Source organism: Mus pahari, chromosome X, assembly GCF_900095145.1.
Source record: "Mus pahari chromosome X, PAHARI_EIJ_v1.1, whole genome shotgun sequence".
NCBI classification, from domain to species: Eukaryota; Metazoa; Chordata; class Mammalia; order Rodentia; family Muridae; genus Mus; species Mus pahari.
Window position 1 is genome coordinate 41,947,022 of NC_034613.1, and position 20,827 is coordinate 41,967,848.

The 20,827-nt window shown below is 41.7% G+C and overlaps 1 protein-coding gene across 4 annotated transcripts in view; it reads right to left on the minus strand.

Moving 5' to 3' along the window:
• Positions 1-817: 817 nt before the first annotated feature.
• The window catches only part of Hs6st2 (heparan sulfate 6-O-sulfotransferase 2), a 280,760-nt gene continuing 260,750 nt past the window's right edge, over positions 818-20,827 (minus strand). For all 4 annotated transcript variants that reach the window (XM_021188029.1, XM_021188028.1, XM_029534400.1 and 1 more), the window contains one exon: positions 818-3,988. In XM_021188029.1, coding sequence (XP_021043688.1) covers positions 3,085-3,988 — 904 coding nt within the window. In that variant the 3' untranslated portion in view covers positions 818-3,084. The remainder of the gene's footprint in view (positions 3,989-20,827) is intronic.

Consider the following 20,827-nt stretch of genomic DNA (forward strand, 5'->3'; position numbering starts at 1 on the left):
GAGCTTCTGGTGACCTTTTGTGTGTGTGTGTGTGTGTGTGTGTGTGTGTGTGTGTGTGTGTGTTGCTAGAATTGGAAACCATGTTAAACATTCTACAATTGAGCTAGGCCCCAAGGTTGGTCTCTTGATTACTGCTCAAGAGTTGGTATTACCCACAGTCCTCACCCCAAGGCTTTGGGAAAAATGTGTATGTTGTATATCATTAGAGCAAACTGTGGTCAAGGCCAAAATATTTTTGTTTGTTTTTTTGTTTTTGTTAAATTTATTTTATTTATATGAGCACACTCTAGGTGTCTTCAGACATACCAGAAGAGGGCATCAGATCTCATTACAGATGGCTGTGAGCCACCATGTGGATGCTGGGAATTGAATTCAGGACCTCCAGAAGAGCAGTCAGTGCTCTTAACCGCTCCAGACACCAAGGCCAAAATATTAATGCTTACCTTTAACCATTTTCTTGTGGATAAAAGGAGTAGGTAATTAAGAGTGCTGTCTTTTTTCCTTTGTGCATTCTATGATGTATGAAAGCATCTACTATAATACCCTTTAAATGAGAATGTGGGTACATTTCATTTGCATGGCAAACCTTGTATTTCAGGAACAATTTTGTTTTATTCAAATCATGGCCTCCAAGGAAGAAGCATCCCAAATTAAGGCCATTTCAGCATGAGGATTAGAATGTGCCATCTCATTTTCACACTTAGCTGTCAAGTGTAAAGTAAAACACTGTCTTAGAAACGATTCCTGTTCTGGTTTGTTTATGGTATCACAATGTCTACTGGCTATAAACCTTGAAATCATGAAATTACTCACAGCCTGCAATTGAAACTTTATTTCACATCTATTGTTAAATTACACAAAAATCAGTGAACAGTTTGTAAAGCTACACCACTGAACAGATGTTTACAGTTTGAAATTGTGGGATTTACATGATGATGACAAAAATGTATATTTATAACATTCTCTATATACAATAATCAGTAGAGACAGAGAAAATGCACTTAATCTCTGCAAACCATGCACACCACAGCAATAACACTTTTTTTTTCTGTAATGAGCTTTTCCACTGGCTCAGACTTCGTCCTGCTTTCCAACACTGTCAGTTTTAAGAACAACCATTTTCAATTAAAACTAAAATTACTGAAATACCATAGTGATCTACAGAATATTTCAAGAACACAATGTACACCAAATACGTTCATTCTAAAATACTTTGACTTCAAGATGTGCTTTTAAAAATTCCTTCCAGTTTTTTGTTTGTTTTTGTTTTTTGTCATTTTTTTGTTTTTGTTTTTGTTTTTTAGGTATCATCATTCTCAACACTGCAATACCACAAAACAAAAGCTGTAAATATTGTCACAGAGCTCAGAGTCAAGAAAATCTCTTTAGAGCCAGATACTCAACTTCTTGCCAAACTTGTGGCCATATTATTACAGATGAAACCAGGTCATGCACTTGGGCAGACTATGAAAGATGTGACTTTATGATCATACTTCTAAGCATGTCCCTCTTGAAAGCATGAATACCACTTCTGTCTGGTCACCTTGTTTGATTGAAAGACAAGGGATTAATGTAAGCTCTTATAGAAGTGTAGCAACAACCATGAGGTGTAAACTGCTAAGCAGTATGATATTTCACAACACAGTGTGTATATAATTCTTCCTTTGTTCCATTTGTAATTGAAACCATCAAAATACTATATTCACAGATGTAGACTATAAAACTATTCTCCTCAACTTGCATGTCCCTGACACTTAGCTTTGCTGCAGAACATTCTTCATTTTTGATCTTTCACAAACAAAATCCTGGTAGAAGTGTTCACTTCAATTATCAAGCGACAGCTTTTGGTGTTATTGAGCAACTCTGGCTATCTTAATGATTAGTCTACTGTTGTCTTTGAGAAAATTTTTTGCTCTTATTATTGTGTACAAATCTGTCAAGACAAGAAAAGAACCATGGGCCAGAAATAGCCAGCCAAACTGGAAACATTACAATAAACAAGATAATTAACAGTTCACATTCAGGTTCAGTTCAATCTGATGAAGAATAACAACTTCAGCAATATTAAGAGACAAATTATCCTGTTTGAGAGTTCTTCTTAAGGACCTTATTACACAGACATTGATAAGACAATTCTATAGAAAGTCCTGACTTTAGTCCAGGATTAAATACCACAAGAGATTTAGCATCACGCTGTTTAGATGATGAAGAAAAATTCTATACATGGATTCATTTGGAATGAGCACAACTCGGAGAAGCCTTAAAGTGAATGAGAAGCAGCGCCAAAAAGATCGAAATTGTTGGAATTACAGTGCCCAGAAACCATCTGGAAACTGGATCTTTCCATTGGTATTCCATTTGGAAAAAAATGCTTTGTTAATATGAGATATACCCTGTTTAAAACCTTTTAATCAGCAGAAGGTAGAAAACTTCTAAATTTTAAACATCTGTTAAGTTACAAGACATGAATCCCGATCTATTTGAAAAGCCATTATTTTTACATAAACCCACCTACATTTAAGTGAGAAATTGTTTATTTTCTACAATTTGGCAAAATTTATCATCAGTTGTTTCTCTGTTTAAATAGACTCCTTGTTAAAACAAGGAAATGAACAGTTTTGAGTGTCTTTTAGTTCTGTTCATGTTTTTACTTATGCTTCCCTGCAGGGAGGGGGTGCTTTCAAGATTGGGTTTTAACAGAGTATCCGGAATCACTTAAAGTCTGTTTCTTAGCAATAAGTTTAAACGGCCACATTTCATGTTTTCTTTGTGTCTCCCATACCTAATTTAAGAACTTCTTAAAATATCTAAACTGCAATTTCTGGTGAGTCTGGTTTGGCTCTTGGATTTCAGAAGTAGTTCATCCCAAAACAGACAATTTAATTACACACTGAGATTCATTGTACCCACACACAGCATAACACTGAATCAAAAGGCAACTGTAAAGGCAACGTCTACACATTTTTTTTTAAACTTCCAAAATGAAGGAAGCAGGATGTGTTTGGACATTTTCATCTTGTAAGATACACGCCATCTTTTTGGTGATGCTTTGGGAAGCAGTGTGCACAAGCCTTTGAGAGCCAGTTAGCGCCATGTCTCTACGCTCCCTATGTAGTCATTGGTGCCATTGCTGGTGCCGCTATCACCCTGCCCCTGGCCTGAACCCTGCTTTTGACTTCCCCGGTTCTCCCTCTGGGTCAAATTGGGATTTGAACTGTGAGTCAGGTTCTGAGTCAGGTTCTGAGTCAGGTTCTGATTTGGGTTGGGATTTGGATTCTGACTCAGATTCTGACCTGGACTCTGGCTCTGGCTCTGACCCTGACCCTGACCCTGACCCTGACTCTGGAAATGGGTCTGAAGGAACCTTCCCTTCAGAAATTTGCGTTGCTCCTGACGCTTCCGCCTGGCATCCTGATGTTCTTTCTGCCTCATGAACTGATACCTTTGCAGAAAGAGGTCTTTCGCATAGCTATACAACTCCATATCCAGAAAATTCAGTCCCTCAATACGCTTTTGGATTTCCTCATTGATCTCAACACTAGAGGCCCTAGTGGTATTATACTGGGTAAACGGCGAAATAAAGTTCATGTTGAAGGTCTTCTCAAACAGGTACTGGGTCTTGCGCTGAAACTCTGTGAGGCCAAAGAACGCCATGTGCTTCAGGTTGGATTTGGCACTTTCCAGAAGGACTTTGTTTCTTTGCTTTTCAGGCATGACAGAGAGGTTGTAGCAGCCCACTAGAGTCAGGTCAGATAGCATGCGAACTTGGCGGTTGTTGGCCAGATTATAGGGACAGTCCATGAACTCTTTGAGAGGGCATCCAGACCAGTCATCACCGGTGTAGCAGCTGGGCAATTCTTCAGAGGTTGGGGGCCTTCCATCACAGACGTGCAGGGATGCTTTCCATGTTGCTCCTCTCTGGACATGCCTCCATTCGCTCAAGTACCGTGACACTGGGTCTCTCAGGATAGTAATGTAATGGAAGTTCCTACGGATAAAGCATAAAGGACAATAGTCAGAAGTGTGCCTGACATAAGTGTAGTCAGGAAGGTGTGTGGCATAGGTGATATTCATGGTCATTAAGGAAAACAACAAAGGAATGACAGGGATCTGGTGGTGACATCAGTCCTGTGAACTATGTTGTGGTCCCTTCTTTATATCCAGTGAGTCTGACCAGGTATCTAATTTCCTGACACTGTATCCACAGCAGGCATGAAAAAGACTTTGGATAACAACTTTGTCATGTTTTGCCCTACTTTGTTCTCTTCCCAGTTATTGGTCCAGTATGCAACCCATTTTTATTTTATACTCTAAAACCCTAAAATTTTAATTAAATAAATCGAAAAATGGGGACTCAATTGAAGCAAATGACTTATGAGGGTGAAATGGAGTTGATAAAGGAGCTAAAATGCCAATGTTTCTTATGAACAATGTACAAACATTTCTCCAATAACATGGTCTAATCTGGTAATGTTAAGGAAAAAAAGAAAAATCACATTAAAACTATTGACATGATACTCTCTTTTCTAGTTATTGCCAGAATATCATGGCCCATATGTTGGAAAAAATGGCAGAGACAGGCAGAGCATCCCAGGGCCCCTAGAAATAAATACAGTGGTTAGTCAAGGACTAAAATAGGCATGTAGCTGCCAATGGCATATATGCAAGCATCTACTTTCCTTTCAGTCTTTGCTTACACCATACTGTCCCCAGGTTCCAAAATATCCCTTTTCTTCATTCACTGAACCAACAAACAGATATAAGAACAGTGGAGTCTTTGCTTGATGGTTGTGTTTCCTTTTGAGTTAAATAGATAAAGTTCTCTGCATAAACAGCAGTCTAATGGGTACTTGAACTTACTGACTGACACACTCAAACACATACATAGCATATCTATACTTGGGGCCAACACCCCAGATGCATCAAGGTCTATGTGGTTAGGCATGATCAAAGAGAGAAATTCTCCCACAATTGTGCTTCTTGTGAGATATGAATTACCATTCTCGTGTGGATGAAGGATGAGGTCATTGCAGGAGTATATTTGTGGTAGGAAAGCGACAATAAATACTGAGCATTCATAGTTCTTAAAGGAAACTCAGAGAATGGCTGGCAACTTTTCTGATTTTGTCATTTTTGTCTGAAGGAATTGTGGCTGTTTTCTGAGAAGGACCCAAAGAGGAGCTTCTCAACTACCTGGCCTATTGGACAGACTCATGGCCTTCTGGTATGTCTCTGTCATGTGGTACCAGCAGTGCGTCATCTGCCTTTGACTAGATGATATTCCTTTCAAGTCTAGTTCAAGTAGAAAGCCAAGCCTACTGGCATTCCTTCTTGCCCTGTGTTGCCATAACACTTCTATACTTAGACTTCTCATATGGAATTATAGTGCCTTATTTGTATCTCTACTTAAAGTGTTTTCTAGAATGCAGATTCTGCCTTGTGTTTCTATAACTGTGCCACACATTCCAAATTTGCACTTTAGCCGATGTGCCTGATTCAAAACAGGATCTTTGCAGTCCTTTAAATGCTTATTTAAGGAACCATTTCAAGTATGAGGGAGGACAGGGCTGGAGACATGCCTCATCACAGAAAAAACTCTTGATCATATCACAAATGCCTTATAAATAACCACAGGAAGGCATTCTTTATTTTTTAAAACCACGTTATACATTTTCATGGAATCAACAACCATCGAGCACAGAATCTGGGAGTAGGAATGAAGGATAGACCAAAAGTATCTTCATTTCTCTCTCTGAACCTATTCTACAACATAACTGATGTCATCACTGAGATGCCACCAACTCCATTAAGATGTATCTGTGAAAATGCCCATTACTGCAGAGTAGCAGTTTCTGCTTCTCAGCATCCTTTAGGAATTCAGATAAGCACTATATCCATGGACTCTCTCCTCCCACTCTTTTGCTTTTCATTCATTCTTGTGTTCATTCAGAGGTTATTTATGGAGCCTTTATGCAAACTACAAGGCAAGATTTTAGTGCCAATTACCCTGATTGTTAGGGGAAAAAAAGAAATGTATTTAATCCAGTGACACATTTGGATTAACCTTTTAACCAGTTTTGGCAGTCATACACTGTAATGGGGACTCTTGGGCAGGGGTTAGGTGGGGGGGGTAGTTAACACTCACAATGCAGTCCCCTTCATGACTAGCTGACAGCCCTCTCACCCTTTTTGTTCTGCTGGTTTAAATCTATGCTGACATCTTTTGTCACATTTTAGAGTGCACCACAGTGCAAGTTTGTGGCTTTCCCTCCTCCAAGCTTATCCTTTCAGACCAGATAGAGCCGACCACCAGGAGGAGTGTCTGGGTCATTATTTTAATAGTATTAACCACAGAGGAAAAGAGTTAAAAGGCAGCAAAGAGGGAGAAAGTCCCTCATATCACATACATGTGGGAATTTCATAAGCTTCTGCATCAAATGTCTCCAGGATAAAATGAGGACATGGACAGAGGGAGCAATCTTAATTTCCATACTGTAATACTATAATATTACTGCTGCTACACACACACACACACACACACACACACACACANAGAGAGAGAGAGAGAGAGAGAGAGAGAGAGAGAGAGAGAGAGAGAGAGAGAGAGAGGTGCCCAGTCCTTCCAGGGGAAATTGTCTTAGTGACCTAAGGGCTCAACTGAGAGCACCTAATGCAGCTGAGAATGTGCAGATGGAATGTTCATTGGCCTCTGAAGTTACCTTGTGTGACAGAGGTTGGAAACTATGTAAACACACTCCATTGGGGTCCACGATGAAGGATCAGCTGGTAAAGTGCTTGCCATGCAAACCTGAGGACCTGAGTTCAGACCCCCGGAATCCACATAAAAATCCAGGTGTAGTGGAATGTGTCTGTAATTCCACAACTGTAGAGGCAGAAATGGGTGGAACTATTCACTGGACAGTCAGATGAGACCGGTCAATGAGATCCAGATTTACTGAGAGACCCTGCCTTAAATGTCATAGACATTGACTTCTTGGCACTCATACACACATGTGCTTGAGTATCCACATGAACAAACATAAAATAATACCTTGGAGGTTTTGCCAGACTAATGATGTAGGGTCTTTAATATTCTGACAGAAGAACTTGAAAAGAAATAGCCAATAAGTGACTTGGAGGAAGCCAATAAATCCAGACACATGGATAGATATTCCAGCAGTGTGTACTTGCTTCCTCTGGGTACCTACTGTGCTCTGGCTGTGGAGAAAGGCCCAAGAGAAGCAGAGAGAACCATGGAGGAATCTGGAGAACCCAGGACAACATACAGGCTAGCAAATGGAAGCAAGGACAGAACGTGAAGATAGCACCCCGATGACATCTTTAGGTTCACCTAAAGGAAGAATGAGACAAAGGAAGAAGAGACAGGAGGGAAAGAACAATGACTGAAAGAGAAGTGCAAAGCAGCCGGTTTCGTGGAAAAATAGTGGGCAGCAGAGGAGCCTGGCAGGAACTGGAGAGGGTTTGGTGGTCAGGTTGAGTCAGGATGTAGGTGCCATAGCATGGGATTCATAGGCATCTATCACAAAGACAAAAATCAATGGAGAGGGAGAGGGAGCTTACATCAAAGGTGCTTCTTAGGTTTCTGGAGGATAATTTTGAGGGCTTGGAGTAGACTTACACATTCAGACAAGCAATCTTGAGTTAGGCATCTGATGGCAGCTTTATGGACCCAAAGCTTCTCTTTATGCTCTTTGCTTGTTCCTTATTCCCTGTATTACTTTAAGGTCCTTACCAGCCTGTTGTTTACCTCTGATTAGATTCCAATTTATTTGAACATGGCCTCTGGGCATGATCTAACAAATGTCAGGAAGGAGCAGCTTCCCTCATCTGACAGCATTTCTGTTCCTGTGTCCTCAGATCAAATTGCAGTTAGCCTTTTGGTGGCCATGGCAAACCACTGATATAGCAAAGAGACTTTTTCTATTTTTCACATACACACCACATATGTATGTATGTGTTTATTTATTTTTATTTGTTTGTTTACCTCTGTGTATCTGTGCATGAATGCATGTACCTGTGCCAGGTGCATACCTATGGCACCTGTGTGGAAGTCAGAGGACAGTTTTCAGGAGGAGGAATTGGAAGGGTACTTGGACCATGTGGTCCCTAGGGATTAAACTCATGCCATTAGACTTGTCAGTAAGTGCCTTTACCTACTGAGCTATCTTTCTGGCCCCACAATAGAAGGTGGTCAGCCTTGAACTGCCTTGTGACCCTCGAGGCATCATGGGTCTACAGGTGCACTGAATGATCAGACATTTATTAACCCAGGAAACTGATGAGGACTTCTGAATTCCAGTCGTCCTGGATGGATGTAGGATGCTGGTGACTTTGCTTAATTTCTTCCTTTTAAAGGAAACCCCAATCCTCTCAAAAATGCATCTAGATTCTGATTATATCCCCCTGTACTGCCAGCATATTTTCTTCTTGTTGGCAATGTCTGCATCCAGGCACTGATTAAAATAGAACAAAGTGTTGCAGGTCTGTGGTATTTGCTAGAAATCTCCCTTCAGATTGATATGAACCCAACTGGTACTGTGAAACAGACTGGTTTAATTTTCAAAGAGCAAGCCAAGCTCATCCCCAGGAAAATCATACACAGTTGGTTTCACTCAGTAATAATTGGACAGTATTGTCTTGCCACCAAACAGGTCACTTAATTAAAATGAACAGGTTTCACATTGTGAAATTGGAGTTATGACTCTCCATCAGTTTCCTGGGTTAATAGAATGCCTGTTTGTCATTCAGGGCATGTGTAGGCCCATGGTACTTCTAGTGGCACAAGGCAGGCAGCCTACAGCTGGCCACCTCCTATTTCAAGACAGCTGCCCTCCAGGTGGCCTTGGATTAACCCAGTCTTCCCATGTTTCTTGCTTGTAGATTTTGAGATAACTGCAGAATGTGCTTGGAATGCAATATTCTGAGAAACGAAAGAACCACCTAAAATAGCCCCAGCCTTGCTCTTGTCCTTAGTCCCAGCCTTGTTCCTGTCCTTCCTAAGGAACACAACATCTGGAGTTAGGGAAGAATTGACCAAATTTTCTTCCTTTACCCTAGAATTTCAATGTACTTCAATCATTTGTGCATGACACCCATTCTCTTCCAGACATAAAACCCAGGGCTGAATTTGGGGTCTTTTACTGTGGTCTAAGTGAGGTAGATAGATAGATAGATAGATAGATAGATAGATAGATAGATAGATAGATAGATGGATAGATAGTTTCACTAAAATGCTCAAGCTGCTCTGGAACTCACTATATAGTCCAGACCGAGCAGGAACTCACAATCCTCCTGCCTCAGCCTCATTGGTAGTCAGATTACAAGCATGCACCACCATCATCACATCTGCCTCTCCAGCATGTACATTTGAAACCCTGTGCACCCCAGGTAGATTTCTTAGTCCTTGGAAGACTAGCTCACAATGGATCCTGGCTGCTATCGGTGTTTGCTGCCAGTCTATGATGAACAAGCTCACTTCACATAATTTGTATATGAGTATGTTCCATCTTGTTGGGCTTACCGTACTGTGAGCCTGCTCCACACATACAATATCTTGTCATTGTTAAGGCATCATGGAGACAAGAGAATCCATTGAAAAATCTGTTTAAGTGGGGAACTCGGGGGTAATCTATGATTCCTTTGCCTCAGGAATTATTTATATCTAAACAATTCCCTAAATCCTGCTGATCCTGAATCTTAGTAGGTGGCAGACCCTTATCACTTCTCTATTGGATTGAGGCTACAGCAGCATTCCAGGGGACTTTTATGCACCTAGTCCCATGATACTTCCACAGTCTCACATGAAATACATCTGACCTGCCTTTCTGCAGTAAGTCCTTTCCTGTGGATGTCAACAAGAGCTTGCTGACAGGAGCCTGATATAGCTGTCTCCTGAGAGGCTCTCCCAGCGTCTGACAAATACAGCGTGGATGCTCAGAGCCATCCATTGGACAGAGCACAGGGTCCCCAGTGAAGGAGCTAGAGAAAGTACCCAAGGAGCTGAAGGGGTTTGCAGTCCCAAAGGAGGAACAACAATATGCACTAACCAGTACCCCCAGAACTCCCTGGGACTAAACCACCAATCAAAGGGTACACATGGTGGGATTCATGGCTCTAGCTGCATATGTAGCAGAGGATGGCCTAGTTGGTCATCAAGGGGAGGAGAGGCCCTTGGTCCTGTGAAGGCTCTATGCCACCGTGTAGGGGAATGCCAGAGCCAGGAAGCAGGAGTGAGTGGGTTGGTGAGCAGGGGCAGGGGGAGGGCATAGGGGGTTTTCGGAGGGGAAACCAGGAAAGGTGATAACATTTGAAATGTAAATATAGAAAGTAATTAAAAAAAAAGTCCAGGTCTTCTGCATTACACATAGCCCAGCTTTCTTTTTGTCCAGCCTAATCCCCAACTAGCACACCCTTCACTGTGCTAACTCGGGAGTATTGACAGTTGAAAAAAAAATGATGTTTTGACAGGTACAACTGGAAGGAGAATTTAGGATTGGGTTTCAATGGGTCAAATTTAGAATCTCACTAAGCATTCTACAAGGCCAAGCACCATTAAGACAAAGAATCATTCATTCCCCCAAATGGCAACAGTTGAGAAATTCCATTCTATATTTTATGCTTCAAGGATATAAAAATACTTTTCATTTTTCAGGTTTATCATGGTCAACGACTCTACAAGGCCCCTGCCTTTGTATATAGTGTACCCACTCATTCAGATGACATAGATTTGTCCTTCATAAACCACCTTTTAAAAAGCCAACAACAACCACTTCAAAACTCGACTCAGGTTTTCCACTCCATGAAACCTTTCAGGACAAACTAAGCTCCCTGCCTCTGCCATGGCTGTCCTGGGAAGCTGCTATTGGAACATTCACTACAGTATGCTATGATTGTCTAGTGATTTTACTGACTCCCCATTTGCAGAGTAGAGAATATGTATTGTTTATCAATATGAGCTCCTCTGGGCCTAGCATAATGTCTGACATAAAGTTAGTGATTAATGAAAGAGTATTGAATGAAGGCAGCCAAAGCAGTCAAGCTTGTGGGGTAGGGGGTTAACAAGAAAATGTGTATCATAGCCCTTGGTATTGAAAAGCCACTAGATGTCACTATTTAGTAGCAGATATACCATCTTGTACTGGTGATGGAGCTTTTAAGATCTGGTTATAGTCAGCTGCCGTGCCTGACTTCTCATGCAGAAGGCCTCTTTAAAAGGAAGTTAGGAAGATCACGGGTATTAAAATGGAAGCCAGCAAAAAGCAACAACCACAGTTTCCTCCTTGTTTCACCATTTACTTATTCTGCAATAAGAACCTAAGTTGTAAGTTACTGAAGCTTGGCATTGTCCCAGCGAGAAGAAACCACAGCAGCAGTGAATCTGATCCAAGCCCTGCACTTTAGAAGCAGGGGAAGAGGAGGCCCTTAAAAACATCTGTTGTTGTCTAAGCGTCATAGAGTATGCTACACCAATCTAGATAGTGTAGTACAATGCATGCCTAGGCTGCATTTTCATCTTGGACAACTATAATATGTGAGTTCTATCTTTGACAAAAACAACGTAACTTATTTGGTGGGAATGAGATCTTCCAGGTTGGTTTGCTGCTCAATAGATGCTCCCTTAAGTGGCCATAGTAAGTTTCAGTCGTCCCATAGCTCTGGACAGGACAGAATTGGTCCTGTCCCACTTGGATTCTTGGGTGAAGGAAGGCAAATGATGGGCCCAGAGTATTAGCTTGAAAGGGTAAAGTGGAGGTTCAGCATCTACATCATTTGAGACTTCCAGTGCTGGGAAGACAATGAAACGAAATCATGGGTATCAATGCTCTGTGTAGCTCGCTATCTGAAAATGTGATGGCTCACTTTTTTCACTAGATAAAGCTTGACTACAAAGCCACAAGACTGTTGTGGCAAATGTACCAAAACCAGAACATTTGAATGAGCGTCCACCCGCTTCAAAGCACTCCCCTCGCGAAGCCCCACTCTTTAATGAGGCCGCTGCCACTGCTGATCACAGCGCTTATGGAACTCCTCTTTGGGGACTGCCAATATATGAGGCACACAAGAAAATCAATTCAAACAGCAACTGCGAGTCCCATCAGAGGCGTATTTGCTTTTAATTCAATTTACTGTACTTTTATTTAGCCTAGGCTTACATATTAATGTTGTTTGAACTGCAAGTCATCTTGCTTGCTTGGACTTTGTTATTTACTTGCACTAAGAGGATCAAAGCACTTACTTTAGACCTTTTTAGCTGAGCATGGGGACCTGACTTTCAGCATTAATGACTCAATCACATGTATACCCCCTACCGTCCATTCAGTTTACTTAGGACCACCAACTACAATTCCTGTTTTTCTATCACGCTTCATTACTCTAAAACCAAGGGAAGGTGTGGAAACAGGAAAAATATCAGAAGCAAGCTATAGGTATGGTAAAATTTTGTTCCTCTTGATTTGGCTTAAGACATTTCCCAGTCTTTAAGGAACACATGGCTGTATTCTGCTCCTCTTGAAGAGGTTCTAGCTGTTCTTCACCCAAGAGAACAGTTCTCTGTGTATAAAGTAACATTTTTATAAATTGATCTCCCATCTCTAGCTAATTAGCAGTGGGCCTATCTATCTGTGACATGGGAAACCTCATCAGAACACAAATGCCCTTCACTAAAACTGAAACATGGTGACATGCAGAGCAGACAATGATTCGATTTTTTTCCTTTATGGAAAAGAAAGACTTCTAATATGTCTAAATTCATATTCAAGATGGCATTCTTCACATAATCCATCATGGGGGGTATTAACACTTTGAAAAAGCAATTCCCCTCTTTCCCAAAGCCCCACATAAATCAAAAGGGTTTTGCAACCAGTGAGAAAACTTGAGGTTTTTTTTTTTTTTAACAAGATGTGAAATTCCAAGCTTTATGACCTGTGCTCACCAGTCTTTACCCAGAATCCACTCAATTGCTTGGCATCATGAAAAGCTTTACGCCACCTTTCCACCACCTCTAATTTTGCATTCTAAAAATTACGTTGTAAGTTGTGGCTCATTAATACTCCAAGTGTTTTTGAGGTGGAGAGAACTTTTGGAGAAAGCCCTCTGGAGTGTGCACATGAGGTAGTCCAGGGCAGTGGTAGGGGGCATGGAGGATATTATCTCTCTAAGTTACATGCACACTAGTTTGCCAATTTATTAACAAACTCAGGCTACCTAACTTCCCTTCCAGGAATCCCTTCTTACTCATATGGTATTTCTCAGGGTTCTAAGTCTTTCTATTATTTCTATTATTTCTTATTATTATTTCTATTATTTATATGTGAAATTTCATGCCAACCTGCCATTCCCTGAGGGTAGGCATCTGATGCCAGTGATAGGACATGGATGTATTCCTTCTTCCAATGCCAGAATGGGTAGTTGGGAGTTCAGAGTGGAAATCTCACACCCATGGCATCAGAAACAGGCAAGGAATCTTCTAAACAGACTCTCTGTGGTTGCTATGGTTTATGTCTCGCTCTTCAGATGATGTTTCCTATAATCTCTTGACCTGGAAATCCAGTGTTTCTTCCCTGCCTTTTTATTGGTCAACACAAAATGTAGAACACAACATGCTCTGTGTTTCAACTCAGAAATAATACAACTGATAGCTCAGTGACTTCCGACTCGGGAACCTACACATCTATGGAGGGAATAGAGGCTCCTGTGACCTTTGAAGCTGAGGGGCTTAGAAGGTAATACTAGAAAAGTATTAGTTACTAATATTGCTGCTGGTGTTATGTAGATAAAGGCATTCAGCCAAAGGATTCAAGTCAGCCATCCTTCAAAATCAGTGTCAGGTCCTGATTATCAGGCAGTTTTATAGAAGCCCTGAGCCCAAACTCTTGTACACAGCTTCAGTTGCCATAAACCAGGAACAAAATCAGCCTGCTGAGGAAAAAGGACACCTGAAGTAGGAATCAGTTGGCCATGACAGGTTATTAAGTGACTGAGACTAACCCCCGCAGTATTGTGGTCCCACTGTGAACCCTTAGGAATAGGATTCAAGCCTTTCAGAGCTACAGTCCCTTGGAGTTGGTATATATATATATATATATATATATATATATATATATATATATATATATATATATATACACACACACACACACACACACACACACTCACAGTACTTTAGCTCAAGCATTTGATAGTCTGTTCTCTTGGCCATCTCCATACTGTAAGAATTGCAGAGGCACATGGACTCACTTCTTTTTTTGGTTTTTCGAGACAGGGTTTCTCTGTGTAGCCCTGGCTGTCCTGGAACTCACTTTGTAGACCAGGCTGGCCTTGAACTAAGAAATCCGCCTGCCTCTGCCTCCCAAGTGCTGGGATTAAAGGTGTGCGCCACCACCGCCCGTCACGGACTCACTTCTTTAGGGCCCGCCACAATGGCACAGAATCAAGTCATGCTAAGTGGTCAATAAATATTATTTAAGGCAATTTTAAACTGGCTGCAGCCAGTCTGACTCATTCACCCAGGGTCTGCTGTATACACGCAGGCAGGCACCTCCTCCAGTGCTCTTTTGCAGAAATTATTAGAGGAAACCTAGGCAGGAAAAAAACGCTTCCTCTCAGCATTGGGCTCATTTCCAGAACAGCACAGGGGGGAAGTTCCTCCTAAATGAAGGCTGCTCTTCTTGTGCCCACGGTTGATTTTAATGAGCTCCAGTATTGTTTTAAGGTACTGATAAAAATGACATGCAAACTTTGACTTTAGTGGGGAGATACAGAGCTTAACCATCTCAACTGGAAAGATTTAGAACCATTCAGAATCTCAAGGGCAAGGGGGGTTATGCAGCCCATCCCCACAGAGAGTTTTCGTCAGTTATTCCAGCTACCAAAGACATACATACTAAAGAACATGGCTACACCGCATGTGTGTGCCAATCAGCATTAGTACAGTAACGGCATTAGCATAGTCTTCATAGTGACAATACATAGAAGGAAAACTTGTTAGTCTGCCATTCGACTTTTTTACCTAAGAATCCAATAGCAAACTGGTGTTGAGTTCAGGAGAGGAGAGGGGTGGGGCTGAATATGTTAAGCTCCTGCTTTGACAGATGTTATCTTTAAAGTTAGGTCAGCGTGGGAAGCCCTGTAAGAGAGCTACACAATCTGTATATTCGAGATCTATCTTTTATGTAGATAAAGGAGCGTGGACAGTCATGTTCCCCTTTTAAGGTTAAAAAAAAAAGGAGATGCATGCCATAATCAGTGGAAAAGTAGTGGGGAGTCAAGGACTGAGTGCCCTCACCATCAACTTCCCATGCACAATGTGCTAATGCCAGTAGCAACTCCACATCAAACTGAAATTTCTGGAATCCTAGAGACATTTCAGGGCCAACACATTTCAGACTGAGTACATTTATAGTGCACAAAAATCCAACACCAATGTATACTGTAAAATACAAATCATGGGTTGTTGGTGGTTTTTTGTTTGTTTTGTTTTTGTTTTTGTTTTTGTTTTCTTTTTTTGAGACCAGGTAAACACCCTGCAGTTTTTGACAAAGTAGAAAGTTTAAAAACTGGCAAGTTATAAGCACCATCTTATGGAAGGGGGAGCATCACTTTGTAGAAAAGTCACAGAGCCATTCTATTCGTCACGCTGTGGAGCAGTTCTGTGAGGGGATTGCCTAAACTGTTCCATGTACCAGTTGCTGCACATTGCTCTGTACTCTGTAGACACTGCAAGCTATGGCTTGTATGTAGAAGTGGCCACCTAGTTAAAGGCAGAAGCCATCCTCCGGTGTAGATGACAAATGTGTATTTTGACAGGCCTCTTACAGGTTCTCGTCCAAGCACTTGAGCAATGAGATGCCAAGACTAAGGACCTACCGAGTTTGCACATTCACTCTGTGACAGAGCCATAACCCCAAACTACCCCCCCCCACTATTTGGATATCATGATCACGTGACTGGCAAACAGAAAACAGCTTTGCACAGAAACAGTTCCATTTCTTTTCACTGCACGATCTCAAAGCCATAAAAGGTCTCACAGCCAATGTATTCTTGGAGAGAAATGTCTGATCCTGAGTTCCCAGCTTAAGGAACACCATCCTTGGGTTTTTTTCATTCAATACTGACAACTGACCATGCAATTTCCCAGAATGTTCCTTTTAGTCTTCTCCTAGCTGCTCTACGATAGCTCCCTGTTCTACCATCAGAACTCAAGGGCTCTGAGCCCAAACCAGGCAAACCCTGTTCTTCCATCATCAGCCTGCCTCTGGCTCCAGCACCTTACCTCTCCTGGCCCCAGCGATGGTCCTTCCCAAGCAGCAGAGAATGCAGCAATCATAATGCCACTGGAAAGGGAGTGAAGGCTGTTTCTTTTCCAGTTCTCACGGAGGCCTGAAATCCTCTACTCATAGTTGCTATTTCTTCTTGTCCTGTACTGTCAGCAGGTCTAGCTGCCCAGAGAGGTGACATTTGCCGTCTCTTTTCCCACATCTTCACACTGGTTGAGCCTTCCTATCTTGTCTTCTGTCTCTGCCACCATTTTTGTTTAAATTTCTCAAAACCTCAGGTGCGGGAGGAAAAGGATTAACAATACATTTGACCTATTTAACAGCACCAGAAAATTTATGTGAGAAAGAAGCATCCCTAAAAGGGCAATACCATGGCTGTTTCTCTTAGTGCAGAGTTCAGACAGCATTACAGAGAAGGACAGAGGCCTTCCCGAAGCCACAGGCTGCAGGTAGCTGGTTACTGTGTACACACAGAAAGGATGCTTCAATAGTTAGCATCAAGAGGCCTTTTCCTTTCTGCTCAAAGAAAGCAAAGGAATTTGAAATGAGGCCATTTGGTGACAGTTTGATCAAATCCCCCCCCCCACACACACACCTCCTTTTCAGAATCATGAATCAGTCATGAACACAGTAAGTTAAAGCAAGATTTGATTTCCCTAGGGTTATTTTTGAAGTTCCGTTGTTCCCCTTTTCCACCTCCTTCCATGTAACATTCATGAGTCAAGGTGTGGGGAGAACATACCACCCTTCCCCTTTGACGTGGAAAGAATGTCCTGACAGTTGATGTATGGGCAGGTAGGCTGCGGGGAGGCTGGGGTTGCTGCATTGGAGCAAACCAAGCTCCTCTGTTCAGGTGATGAGGGCATTATTGTTGAGATGCCCCACTAGAGAACTTGGTATTGCTTGGCTAATTTGCGAGGATTAAAGTGCTCTTGCTCCATACCTTTCTAAAGACACCACACCCTCTTTTGTTTTTTTTTTCTGTCCTAAAAGACATCTTTTAACACAGCTCACTTGTCTTCATTCTCCTTATATCCCCATGACATGCTTGTAAAATAGACAGGTCTAGCCCATTCTACAAACACAGAAATTAGTGCACAGAAAGGTGAAAGGCCACATACCTAGTAAGTGATCAAGTTGCATATGCCTTAAACCCATGTCTAGACATCCAGACTCATTTTGCTTATCCGGTGCCACTTTGCTTATTTTTAGAATGAAAGGAATTTTGTGGGACGTAGAATTCTGCAATTCTTAACAGCATAAGAAACCAAGGTCAGCCTTGCGGGGTGGTATGATTTCAAGGGTGCAGGCGAACAGAGTTACTCTATCTCATAGTAACCAGAAGTCCGTAATACAAGGTTTATGCGTTTTAAGTATCTGCTATATGAGCATGCATGTGTATGCACATGTTTTGGTGAGAATTATAGGGAATAGGAAGTGGCGAGTCATAAGCTATTAAGACTTACCATTTGCATAGAGGAGCAACTATAGGACCTGCAAAATGACAGCCACCCTATCCTATGAGCTTACAACTAGATCCCACATTGAGATGAGATGGGTTAGGATAGAAAAGGGAAGTAGGTATAAGAGGCATGCATACTGAAAAGCACCAAGTTTCGAGAAAAGAAAAAAAAAGCAGCTGAGAAGGAACAGTAAGGACCCACAGGAATTATATACTAGGGCTGAGAACCTGTCAGAGATCTCTGGTTTAAAATGCACCTGATATACAGGAGAGAGATATGGAGACCAGGAGGAGTGGGAAAGGAGAAACAGGGATACATAAGAGCAAGGTACAATAATAAACTTTGTGTACCAACTAAAAAGTAATAATGAATCACATGAATGTGAAACTACAGCTACAAAGGGTAAAGCTCAAGGCTTTGCAAAGAAAATTAGCAGGCTGGATTTTGGCAGAATTTTGCCAATGACTTTGATTGCTAAGTTACTAGTTTGAACTTTTCTTTTGTCTCATCATTACTTTCCTGCATATAGAACCACACACACTAAGCAAACTGACCTCCTACTGCCACCCAGCACTTGGCCACCAATAGTTCTGCTCATCCTCTTTTCTCCAGTTACAACAGGGTCTGTTTGCTCTGTGTCTAAATAGCTTATAGGGAACTCACAGGAAATGAGTTTGAGAAGTGTCTATAGATGCCCCAAACCACATGGTCAAAGTCTCTTAGATAACCTGGTGTTTGTGGACTGTCCACCCCATGCAATCCTCCTATACAGATGAATCATCTCTAGATTACTTATATGTCCAAATGTAATTCAAACACTATGCAAATGCTATGCTAGTAATTCTTACATTTTACTCTTTAGGGATTAGTTCCATGCAAAAATCTCTGCAGTTATTCAGGACAGTCACAATGCTTCCTCACATATTTTTCCTTTAGAGTTAGGTGAATCCACAGATATGGAGCTCCTGAATATAGAGCACCAACTGTACCATCTTCAGATGGCTTATTTCTTTCTGATAGTCACAGCTGAAACCACCATGGATTCCCACAAACCTCCAGAAATGGCTGTGTACACAGACGTTAGAGCAGGGTTTCTCAATCCGTGGGTCATGACCCCCCTGAGAAGCTGGATATCAGGTATTTAGATTATGATTCATAACAGTAGCAAAGTGACAGTTGTAAAGTAGCAACAAAAAATAATTTTATGTTGGGACACCACAACATGAGGAACTGTAGTAAAGGGTCACAGCATTAGGAAGCACTGCTTTAAAAGATGTTGCTCATCTGACCTTGTAATTCATGTCTGAGTCTTTTCTTTCTTGCATGGGCACTTGACATGAAGAGAACAGGTTCTCTTCCTATGGGCTTTGTGGACTCAGAATCATGCAGCAAATCCAACCACTGGCAAATGCTTTGTATTTGAGTCTTTGAGGTTAGAATGCCCTGGAGACAAGTTCTAGAGTACATGACTTAATGTCTCTAAATGTGGCTCTCCTTCTCTGAAAGCACCTACTTAGCAGAACTGTGATTCTTCAATGGGCTAGCCTATGTAAATAGCTTAGCAAAGCCCACGACACCTAGTACTGGTGTACGTATGTATGTACGATATATGTATGATTTGGAATTACCAACCATAAAATAGTCCCTAGTGATCACTTTGCTCTTAATGAAATGTCAGCCCCATCACGCTCCCTTTAGCCATAACCCAACTACTCAAAGGGAATCACACTAGGAGGCCTTTGCACAAGAAGTTGTTAAATGACCTGACTCCTACTATATTTACAGTGGTGTTTGCTCCTCAAAATGCAAGGAAAGATGGGAACTGGTTTCAACTTGAATTTGATATTTTCATGCCCCACACACTGAATGCCACCAAAGCCTCCACTCCCCGAACAGCGGTTTGTGGAGATGGAATAGCGGCAGTTTTTCATTTTCCAGAGTCCACTCACCCTTCCAAGAATCTCAATGCCTCATTGATTCATAATACAGTGCATAAAGATTTCATTTTTCCTGCCCACAGTGATACATTATGGAGGCAATCTGTTTTGCCACTGAAAAGTTTGCTTAGTAGAAAAATTTGGAGTTTTGACATTCAGGAAATTACAGTCATCTGTAAAACACGATTGATATGCCAAGGCTAACATTTTCATTGCACTCTTGGAGCCAGAATAACTATGATAAAATATGTGTTACCCTCCACACATTTCAGGATCTTTTAAGGAAACATTACTTAGCACTGGGAACCTTCCTCCCTGGGCTCCGAGATTACAATGGCTGTGCTGATGAGAGGGGAGCAGTTGACTGCCATTGCCATGACAATGACTGGTCCCATGTTCCATCTTGGTTCTGGAAGGAGCACTGGGAGCTGTTTATTCCAGTGCTGCCAGGAAAAGCCATAAGAGGGGGGGGGGCATCAAGAGAATTAAGCTTGAGAATTACACACACACACACACACACACACACACACACACACACACACACACACACACACTTTGGGATTGGCAACCAGCTGCCAAAGAGGTATAGGTCAGATCGAACTGGAAGCTGAAGGACTACAAAAGTGTATCTGCCTATGACCCCAGCTTGTGCTCATCCTTTAAAAGCTTCAACTCATGGGGATTCTCTTGCCTCGGCCTCCTGATGCCGGACCCTTTTCTTTGCCTCATTGCAGGTACAATTTTCTAAATGGTACCAGAAACCTGCTGCTCTGGAGCTATTTGTTCAGCATTTGATTTCAAAATAATAAATGCTGTGGAGGTAGTGGAGTGGCTTGGATGTGAAATAGCCCTCGGGGCCATCTGGGGTGAGGTTATGAGCAGTTTCTCCTTGGTCCTCATGCACTGTGTTTCATCAGAAGTGTATATGCAAAACTGTGGTTCCAAAGCACACATCAGGTATTATTGTCTTGGTACTTGGAAATTGCTTAAAGTTTATCCCAACACAGTCTTTCAGGTCTGATGCATCAGGCAAGAACTCTTTAAAAGCCTCGAGGAAGTCTTGCATGCATCCATACTCAGTTGTCACAAATGCTCTCTCACCTTTGATGATGTGTCAGACACTATTCTAAGG